Genomic DNA, 11,486 nt, shown 5'->3' with positions numbered 1-11,486 from the left:
TGATGATGTGGGATACTTTACTTACGTCCACAACCATTGGGACACCCATATTAATGGTTTGAACACCCATAGTAACTTAGTTTAAATTAGCTTATTTTACATGCCTTAGACCCTCAATTCAGTTTCTTAACTAAATGAAGAGACCCTCACATTACATTATTACTAGGAAATGTAAAGGGGAGTAATTTTTAGGCTGTAGTGCTTGCCATCAGATTAAGGTAAAAAAACATACACACACACTTGAGAAAAACAAAATTTCCACCATTCATAATTCTCCCATTTTAATAATGTACAAATAAGATGACAAAACATAACTAGGCCAAGCATCATACAGCAACAACATATGGATATTTGAGTGTTTATACAACTTATTTTTCTTAATTAAAACTCAGTGCATTCCTTTTGCCAGCATCGGTTATGCACATATTAGAAAGGGGTAAAAGAATGAAAAGTAATTGGAGTAAATTGGTATACCGTATAATAAGTTAAGAAATTATCCTTTTTTTTCTCTACACAATTAAATAACACACACGTTGTGTTAGTACTGGCTATACATCCTTTAATAGTGAAAAAAACTGGACTTGTTTGAAATTTAAAGAACAAACCAATACCCAAAAACAAACAATATACATAAAAACAGAAGGGGTAAGTAAAAAGCAAAGTTATCACTATAACAGACAAAAGCATGTATACTTCTATAAGGAATTTCAACGCAACATATCCGAGAAGGAGCAAAAATTTAAATGTTTTTATAGTGGTAATAAACTTTTTTTTCAGTATAGTTTTAAATAGAGCATCTGTATTTAAACTGCTACATATCATATACCACAGTTTTATAACTAGTCTGAGAATACAGCATACTTAAGTTGACACCACAGGTAATTGTGATATTTTATATTTAAAAGGAATTGATTATTAGGATTGTGTATTTGGTTTATTGTGCCACAAAGGAGGATTTGTGGATGCAGTGGAATCTGCTTCCACTGTCAAGCAGCATGATCTAAAAAAAAAAAAAAAAAAAAAAAAATGAAGTGACAAACACAATGTTTGAATGCCATGTATGAGAGATGCAGCCAACTAGTGGGTGATGGTGATAACAAGAAAGCAGCCTAAGATACCAACTTTTTGGAAGTAAACAAATCTGTCATTTGGAAAGTTACTTAACTGGAAATGAGGACTAAAATGTCATGGCAGCAAAACAAAACAGTCCTGAGTTCCAGCGAAATGCAGTGCACACACACATTTTTCACAGGTTTATTCTATAACTATGAAGAATGTGCATAAGATCCAATGTTTCAGCTCATCCTTTTCAGAACCAGCTGACAGGATGATCCTCTCGGGCAAACACATATTACTAATGGCGCAGTTACATCTTGGTTCCAAAACAGTGATACATTGGGGAAAACATAACAGTAAACATACATATCACAAAGCAAAAATAAAACAATCCTAAGTCATGGATAAAAGTTATAATGAGATGCGTTGGTGGACTTATTCGAGAGAAAAAAAAAAAAAAATACACACACACACGACTCGCTGCTGCTATGTCACCAATGGGGAAGAACCAAGAAAGGCACCATTAGAAATACAGGATATTTGAGTAAGTCCTTAGGGAACAAAGAAAAAACCCATAACACTAAGATAAAAGAAACAAAAAGTGCAAAAAAGACTGCTAATCCGGCCGAAAAATTGGTGTCTTTGGTAAAAATTCTATTAAGATGACCTGTAAAAGAATACAAAATATATTAATCATTGTTTCATCAATCATATAAGCATTACGGAAATAGACATTTATTACCTATCTAAAGAAAAGCAACACAACACGTAGTTTCTCAAAAAGGCAGAAAAAAGGTCAAATGAAACACATAGAAAGTAAACTTTCTTAACCTCGGAGTCCATTAAATGATACTACACAGCGGGTGTTTTAGAGTAATAAACAACAACACCCACAAGGTATGAAAAGAGGCAACCAAACATATGGTTGAGAGGTCACTAAATCTGGTAAAATAAGCACCAGCTAATTATTAACTGACGATTTAAGTGATACAGTTCAGGATAGTTGTCACACAAAACAAAAAAAAAAAAAACAAAAAAAAGACAATTCCTTTGATAGCACCAATACAATAAAATCTATGCCCTACTGCTAATGATTGCCTTTTAGGAACTAATTAATGACTGTGTCAAGGGCCTATTGTATAATGATTCCTATAAATATTGATTATCTGTAGAGGGTAGTCCATTATACCAAGGTCCACAGTGTTGGATGGTTAAGAATTTAGTCACTTTTGAGAAATTTGCAGGATTAGACCATCATTAAGGAGTTAAGAAAAACAAACTAAAAATTGTAACTAATTAAAACTGTATCTTTATTAAAGATAATTTATTAAAGGGGGCAGGTAGTCTGTTTTTATTAAAACAGTCAAAATGTTAATGTAAATTTACAGAAAATAAATAAATTGGGAGTTTTCCACTTCCTGATGCCTTTAGACGGGTAAGAAGTTTTACCTTTACTTTTTTCAGGCATTAGTAAATGACAGTGTAAGTGTTTACAAACAGTTGCAATGCCTAGCCACATAGCATCTTTGTTTTTTGCAAAAGCATTAATAAGCGGGTTTTTTTTTCCAGGTCTATAGAGGTGGTTGGGGCCACAAACTGCTAAATGTGGCATCTGAAAGAAATGGTAAAGCTACTGTAAGCAACCACCCTTAAATAAAGCAAGAATACATCAATTTGTTTCAATAGTAACTTTTTTCAAGCATGGTTTAACCTGCTATTCTAAACATACTGGTATTGGTAAAAATACCCCAAAAATAATAATTAAAAAAAAACACAGAATAGAAAAAAAGGGAAGGTTTAACAAACCCAAGGACCATACAAACCTACAAATGTACAGAAATGTTTTCTTTTTATTCTAAGAACCCTCAGCACTTCTGTAATAGCCAATCCAAAATAAACAACCTGTTGCTAATCCTTTACAAACAACTAAACAAATAAGTATTTTTTAAATGTAAGAATAAATGCTCTAGCTAGATGAAGTACAACTTCACAATTTAATTATTTGCACATTTCTGAGTTTATTTTGTTAAGCTCCTCATGAATTAAAGAAAGTCAGAGATGGCCATTTAGTAAAATGCAAATCAAGTTTCAGACTGGCAGAGCAGCCAACTGTGTGTTAATCTTTCATACAGAATCAAAAATTTCACACTCCATCAATGTGCGCCTGGGCCATTTTATTTAGACAATTAATTTATTATTTTTTTTTTCATGGCACAGTGAAGACTTGTCTTTAGTCCTTCATAACTTTATAAATCAGCCCTACCCATGAGCCCATGCATCTGTGAACCGTGGAAAATCCTTCCGCTCGGGTGATTAAGCTCTTGACACCTTTACTGATTAATAATCAGGCAAAGAATAGGATCAGAGGCAAAATAAATGATCATTTAATAGAGAGACTCACAAAACAGCCCTTTAACTTACATATTCCATCATGTTATTGGTTTCACATTTCCTTTTGCTTAGTCTCCAGTGCAAGCACAGCTGGAAGAGAGGGATAGTAAAAGAAGAAAAATGAGATCCATTTTACTGCGGCACACACATTAGCTCATTTATCCACCTTTCATATTTTTTGCCTAACAAAAGCATCTGTTTCCATACTGTGCAATTCAGACTTCAACACTGCGAAGTTACTCCCTGCGGTACTCACCTTGTGGTATAACCTATTGTTTTCCCATTCCAATAACTTCTCCATCGATCTTCGTGTCTGCAAGACAAATGGGGGGAGAATTTTACCCTTCAGTAACTTAACAAAAAACTCTGCAGCTGTTTTTTTTTTTGGATGGGAAGGTTCACGCTACAAGACAGTGACCAGGACTGGGGTGGTCTGCAACATTATCAAAGGAAGGTTACTTGTTAAACAGTAACTGATGAATTGATTTACCCACAGGAAAACATACAAGATTCACTCAGAAGATCATTAAATAGCACCAAGCCTAAACCTTTAGTTTAATAACTCTTGTTATATACAGTTACTTTTTCAACAATGTCTACTTGTTTTAACCATTCTACTAAATTTTGGCTTTGTGCATCCCACAAATGTTATTTTTTATTTGATGGATTTCATTTGTTTTCTTTGGTAGATGGAGATGACATTCTTTCTACCACTTTCATTGCTGCCTTAACTTTGTGATGTATAGATGAGGGAAAGAAGATAAGCACAAGAAGGTTTTAAAAAAACCCACAGAAAATGTATTTGCGCGTGAACATCTCTTTTGCTTCTTGACAACCCATCAGTTTTTGCAATTGGGCTCATCAAATTTCAACTGCAACACAGACACCAATGCTTTTCATAAATGGAGAAATAGGACCAGCTGAAGAATCTTCAAAAACTGAACTTTGGGAGTTTCATATTTCTAATCTTCCACTGCACACTGCAAAATCACTACGGGGCACAATATTGGCTTAAAGGCTTGCGGATCAAACCACCAAGCACATTGGGATACAATGGAACAGAAACCTTTACTTCCAAACTCCTTGGAAGTGTTGATTTATATAGGATACTTTAGTTTGCCTTTTCATTACAATGGTATTCTTGGTTTATAATGCAGGAACATGGTTACATGTGGTTGCCCTCACATGCGTACAGAAAGCCAGTATGACAATTTTAACTTTTGTACTGATAAGTGTTGCAAAATTGCTTTGTTTCTGAGGACAGATCCCATTTATTGTTGGTCAGCGTTAAAAATAAATCATGAATTTTATAAACACTTTTTTTTATTATATAATTAGTTAAATAAGTTGTCACCGGCACTGTCAAGTATCCTGCACTTTTAAATTCAGCTGACTGCAAGAAACGGAGTTGAGGATAATATAAAAAAATAAAATAAAAAAAAGTCTTTAAAAAGTGCAAATCTTCATCAATAAGTCTTTATCAAAAGGAAAAAATATTTAGGTGCAATGCAAAAAAATAAATTGCGATCTAGCACAAAATTCTGTAAAGAAGCAGATAAATCAGGATGCCAGGTGTTAGAAGTGGGAGACAACTGCAGGTGCAAAGTGACAGCTTAGTCCACTGCTTATCAAACAACAAAGTGCAGCTGCAGTAAGGGATGAGAATCCATGTCCTATACTGCACCATACTGACTGCAAATCCAAGAATCTGTTCCTCTGTTATTCTCCTAATATTACCATCATTGAGCAAGGCATGTTTGCTACAAGCTCCACATCAACAAGTGGATTTTCATATTCCTTTGCCAGACTTAAATATGCAATTAAGTCCATCTGATAATTACCACTAGCATATAATAAAAACACAGTCAGCCTGATTACCAATTAGTGTTCAATTGAAATGAATAACCAAACAGGACTCCTGGGCTCTGGGAGGCATTTTGTTGGAGTGGGAACCTAATAGTTTACTTTAGATGCAAGTGTCACTTTTTAAATTTATTACATTCATTATCTGTGCGTTTCTGCAAAGTGAAACCGTGCCCTGAGCTGACAAAGATCAGCGGACCCTGCTTGTTTTTTTGAAAAGATCGCCTTTTTAGAGGCTGCTTTCCTTTTAAATGAAAATAGGGCTGCAGTTATGGTCACACTTTGTGTTAATTTAGTTGCCAGTCAGCTCCAAATCAAAAGAAAATAAGGCTGTGGAGTGTAATTAACATTCAGTTCAGTCGTTTTGTCCCTTGTCTAGCCCCAAGCTTTGTTCAAATTGCCATCTGAATACTGAAGGCTGTAGGGAAATCGATTTGATTCTAATCGCACCATGAAAAGAACATGATCTAACTGCTTTCAGCCCTCCGTAAATCTGTACTGGGTCTTTAGCACAATGCAACTTCCAATTTAGAAAGCAGCGAATGTCTCGTCAATGACTTTGTGAAGGAAGGAAACAAAAAAAAAAAAGGAAAAAAAAAAAGGGGGTGGGAAGAAAAAAAAATAATGAAAAAAAGAACAAGGGGCAGACATAAAAATTCCAATAGTTGTTTAAGCATTACAGTTCATTTGCATCACAGCAAACCTGAAAAGGGCTGACCCCTTAAACCGCCTCTCAAGTCTATGAAGTTGTAGCGTTGACAAGCTTATATTGACAGAAGCTCATTGACTCTGAAAGGCTACTCTATCAATGGTGTAAGACAGCAATAGGTTCTACACTGAACAGGCATCTGCCTGCCCACCCGCTGCTAAATCAATGACAAGGGATTAAGATATCCAAATCTAAATGCCATTTTTTGCACTACCTGCTTACAGCATAAGGCTATAACGCATTTGCCTTGACAGCATCCAATGAGTTTTTTTTTTTCTATTTGCAATAGAATTTATTCATTTTATACTACAATGAAATGGCTTGGGAACACTGAGGATGCTGCAATCCAACATTTCATGGATTGCAATAGGAATATAAATAATACTATTCTAAAAGTCTATGGTCATGGTCTAACATTATGCTATAATTTTTTAGTGGAAATTCTGCAATGCATGGGAACTCGAATATGAAAAAACCTACAAAGGCCTACAAAGAAATCAGTTTCTTGCAAACACAAACTGAAAATTGCATTTCAAACATGGAGAAACTAACAACATATGCATTAAATTGTAAGAACTACGACTATGTATATTCTTCTTATACCACAAATGTATGATCCTACGGGGGAGCTTGGGATCAAGTGGCAATACACATTATTAGGCGTTTCATTTTTCTCAGCTGTGACAGGTGAAAGTAAAAAGCTCCTGCACGTGCAGCCCAATTAATCAGCACACTTGACATATTACTGGTTCCCAGCGAAAGGCAGGTGACAGCACACAAAACCAGAATGGGACACTTGATTGGAGAGTAATATTTTTAGCTCAGAACAATGGCACATTAATTGTCACAGCCACAAAAGTAAAGCTGGGTCCTCCAGCGTAACTGCACGGTTCAGTTTTAGAAGGCTTAATTTATGCTGCTATAATGTGAAATGAATGATGTCAAAATAGACCGGCAACATGCTCAAAATCAGAAGGCAAAACAGCCATGAGAAAATCTAGTTTTACTTCTTGATAAGAGATTATTTAGAAGTTCAACAGGTTGAAAATCTAAAAAAAGAAAAGAGTGAAAGACTCCAAAGAGTGAAAATTACATGCTGGAAAATAAAATTTGGTTTGCCCAATACACTTCAGAAAATATTCTAGCTTTAGACACTATACGTTAAAAAAAATAAATGCTCATTGATCAACACTTTTGTTAGTGGTAAGAAAAGCTACATTATATAGATATATGTTTATCACATACTGTGGCAGTCCCAGAATGAAGCACAGTGAATAGGACATTTTTAGTTTCCCTTTATCTATAATGTATATTTTTAATTACTTTATACATTTAATATTTTAATTAAATTTTAGCCGATTATAAGCCCCTCTCCTTTCTACTCTGAAAAGCAGTAACCATTTGCACAGCAGAAAAAAAAAGATATTCTGCTTTTTCACAAAACTCCTTTCTCTGCTCCTTGCCATATACAGATCGAGTGTGCAGTAACCGATTCACAGAACTCGAATACCATTGTAGTACGCTGGTGACATTTCAACACAAAATTTTTATCCAATGAACTAAGGGGTCTATTTATAAAGCAGTCAATCTGACATTTACCAAAACATTCCCTGGTGGAGAATCAATCTCCGCCATTGGAGTTTATGATCCAAAGAACAAATTATTTAATTATATCAAATTTTAAGAAACCAGTAATGTACATTGATCTGTATGTGACAATGAGATTTATGCAGTAAATCTTTATCCTTAATTATAAAATATTAGATTTACTCTTTTAGTGATAGATGGGAGAGCTAGGATAAAGCTTAAACCTTACTTAAAAACTTTTTCACAGAGGTCCCCAACCTCCGGGCCGTGGACCAGTGCTGGTCCGTAGCCGGTGAGAGGCAAAGCTGCTTAGAATAGCAGAGCAGTGTAGTTCTGGTGACATCCATTCAGTCTCCACAAGAAGAGAAAGCAGCAACGACTGGTCAAATATTATTATTAATAAACAGTATTATATAGCACCAACATATTAGGCAGTGCTGTATGCTAAATAAAATGAAGCAACTGAACAAAGTGAAGGTTACACTCTAAATGATTTCACATGTCTGGAGGAAATGCACAAAAATAACATTCAAGTGGGAATACCAATTATTGCTTATTTTGGAGTTTAGCCTCAAAATGCCCTGCATTGGCAGCAAGTGGAGACACACCACATATTCGCAACTGACCAAACTCACATTCGGTCCTAGCGACAGGACCAACTGACCCTAGACTCCCGATACCGTCACACCTCTAATTTCCCTTTTCCCATCTTAATAAACACATTCTGACCAATGTTGTTTTAATTCCAGATGATGAACACTGCCGTTTCTTAATCGAAAGCCTCCCCGGAGTGGAGGATATCTGGTGTGTGTACACTAAACTGAGTGGCAGGTGGGTAGAAGGGCATCACAGCACAACTAAATCAGCTTCCCAGTGCTGCTAGAATACAGGGGACAGGAGAGGACATTCCAAGATGAACCACTCTAAGTAATGCTCAAACATGACAAACATTAATAAATAAATGACTTCTACAGCAGCAAATCAATTAAATGGACAGATCTGGGACAGTGTGGATAGAAAGGAGGGGGTGATGACACATTCAGTTAATTTGTAAATTAGGTGGGATCATTTAGGTTTCCAATGTTTACTATGCAATATATTCTCCTTTTCACTTACTATGCAATAAAGCCCATATTCTAAAAAAAAATAACACTGAATTTAAGCATAGAAGTCTCTGCATAAATAGGTGAAAAAATAAGGCTGGAGTTCAGTGTTCAAGTTGTGTCCTATCCTGCCCTAATGGTAGGTACTCCAAAGCTGCTTTCCATAGCCTGACCTAAAATGACCTGATTGAACCAGCTATTTACCCTAAGATAACCAACCTCTGCTAGACCTTCTGGTGCTGGGCCAATATCCTGCAGTACATCTGTGTGCACAAATGTGCAAAAAAGTAGTCTGTAGTAGACTGCACATTGTGTGGGTCCTTGGAGAACTGCTGCAGGTACAGTAGTCAGAACCTGCCCAGAGGCCAACACCACCTTAACAGCAAAATAACTTTCCACTGAGTACTGTGCTCACTATTTTGCACACTACTTCATCCTGTAGAGTGAGGTATATGTTCTATATGCTACTTTTTATTTCACAGCTCTTCTTCGCTACGGTATTTGTCTTGCAAATGTCCCAATTCAGGCTCCCCATAGTTGAGGTATAATCTGTGTTCCAGAAGGCATACTTTCCTGGTCTATCAGCCAAACCATACATTTCTGTATTCAGATAACTTTTTTTAGCATATCTTATACTAAAAGAATAAACAGAAAATTTCATGAACTTACTCTTTTGCAAAGACACACAACTGGCCACATGCTGCATCCTAATGTGCAACAACAACAAAGACATCCACACAGAAGCCAGCGGACATTAATTGGAAGGTTCTTCTTAAGACAACTGTTGACTCTGTTAATGCTGGATTTAAATTCCTCTGGGGCTACCTAGGATTATAAACAAGCTGCCATTAAAACATTGAATCTGAATCTGCACAGGCCAAGAATATTTATTTTAATAAATGCATGCATACCTTGCCAGTTAAAGAGGATGGAAACTCGGCTTCAAATTTGTTGCTAAGACCAAATCTAAAAGGGAAAATCAGACAGTTAGTCATGCTAATAGCTTTCCAGTGGAAAAACATACATTAATTTGCTTGTTTACATGGATGTGAAGGTTGATGTGCAATTACACCTTCTTCACAACTGGCAATTGCTTTAGTGTACAACGCACTCCTTGTACAGTCTTATTCACAGCTGCCTTAGAATAATGAATGGGGGTGGTGGGAGGCAAATAACTATACTGCCCACCCATTAAAACAGATCAATTTTTTTCATTTTTCACTTTGAACATACACAGCCGATGGAAAGTAGGATCAGCTTTTTTTTTTTTTACAGGGCAATTTTCAGTTCAGTTTTACCTTGTACATACCAAGGTAGCTTGTTGAAAAAACCCAGCAAAACCTTTACCTGGTCACAATATATATATATATATATATATATATATATATATATATACACACACACATATATACATACATACATACACACACACACTTATATATATATATATATATATATCTTCTATATTCTCATTTCAAGTGAGGCAGCGAGAGGTATCATGCTTACGTATAGCCATGGGTTGGAGCATATGTTCTCAATGCACAAATTGCCCCCGTGGACACTCACTTGGCCCCAGGCAAATGCCTAAATCACCTTGCAAGAAATGTGGGTGCAACCTAGGGCAATATGGAGTTAATCAGCAGGGTAAAAGAGTGGGTTTCAACCCGTGTTCTATCTGAATAGAGTTTAGTGAGATATACAACACCTTACATTAGGTGTTCACAACATTCCTGATGATCCACAATGAATCTATAAGAAATGTATATGTAGAATAAGGAAGAACTATGTAACCCCAATTAAATTATAGAAGCACTAAATGAATATTTAGTTACAGATCAGATGAAATTCTCAATTATTTCACAATCATGAGCTGAGTTTTAAACTTATGTGGCATCGGTGTTAGAACTGATGACCAGAGTTACACATACCAAAAATAAATAACCATTTAATTATAATTAAACTCCTACGGAAAGACTACATTGTAATAATGGACAGTCAGAAGTGAAAGTAAGTATGGATATTAGATTGCTTAATAGTTCGGTTGGACTAGTAAAACTATTCAGAGCTTAAAAAAAAAGGGAATTTTAATATTTCATTCTTAATTAGGAATAAGCACATTTTTTCTGATTAGGTACCCAGGAATTTCTTTTGAACACCACAGCACTGATCTGAACAAGCTGTTAAACCTAAATAAAATTGAATACCACTAAACCTTACTGCATAGAATCAAGTACCTGAACAAGCAACTTCAAAAGGCATTCTACTCATGTAACTATAACCTAGAGTTATAGCACTGCTTAAACCATGCACACCAAATTCTCCAGTCATACTTTGAGAGACCAGTAACATTTTTGCACTTGGAAATGAAAAAAGTTTTTTTCTGGAACCCTATAGTTGTACTATAAATGGTTCAACTGACTTTGTACAAGTCATTTTCCCCCCAAGCATCAGATAATCAGTAAGGTCTTTAAATATTCCTAATTAGCCAAGCTTTACTTTGTAAAATGATGGGCTTGCTCATCTCATGGTAGCTCATCTGGAAACATAAGAGGTGCAGTTTAGCAGTCAGTGATAAATGGTAAATTAAAAAAATTGCTACACACTGCACTGCAGCAGTATTTGGAAAAAAAAAGAAAATGTTTTAATATTTCCATTTGCTTTTAGATGTTGTAACAGGCAAAAGTTTGAAGTCCTCTGTTAACCACCTGAGCGTTACACTGATTTCTAGATTTCTGTTCCAAAAGCGTCACAGGTTTTCATGAAATTTTTTTTTTAAA

General features: G+C 35.6%; 1 protein-coding gene across 1 annotated transcript in view; it reads right to left on the bottom strand.

Annotated features, from left to right (window-relative positions):
- Positions 1-255: 255 nt before the first annotated feature.
- Positions 256-11,486, bottom strand: part of CHIC2 (cysteine rich hydrophobic domain 2) — a 21,476-nt gene continuing 10,245 nt past the window's right edge. Inside the window, exons 2-6 of the mRNA XM_072406236.1 lie at positions 9,621-9,675; positions 9,379-9,534; positions 3,704-3,760; positions 3,478-3,537; positions 256-1,723 (exon numbers count right to left, since the gene is read on the bottom strand). Coding sequence (XP_072262337.1) covers positions 1,673-1,723; positions 3,478-3,537; positions 3,704-3,760; positions 9,379-9,534; positions 9,621-9,675 — 379 coding nt within the window. The 3' untranslated portion in view covers positions 256-1,672. The remainder of the gene's footprint in view (positions 1,724-3,477; positions 3,538-3,703; positions 3,761-9,378; positions 9,535-9,620; positions 9,676-11,486) is intronic.

Source organism: Pyxicephalus adspersus, chromosome 3 (genome assembly GCF_032062135.1).
Source record: "Pyxicephalus adspersus chromosome 3, UCB_Pads_2.0, whole genome shotgun sequence".
In the NCBI taxonomy this organism is placed as follows: Eukaryota; Metazoa; Chordata; class Amphibia; order Anura; family Pyxicephalidae; genus Pyxicephalus; species Pyxicephalus adspersus.
The sequence above is the reverse complement of the archived record's forward strand: the minus strand, read 5'-3'. Positions and strand labels throughout refer to the sequence as shown.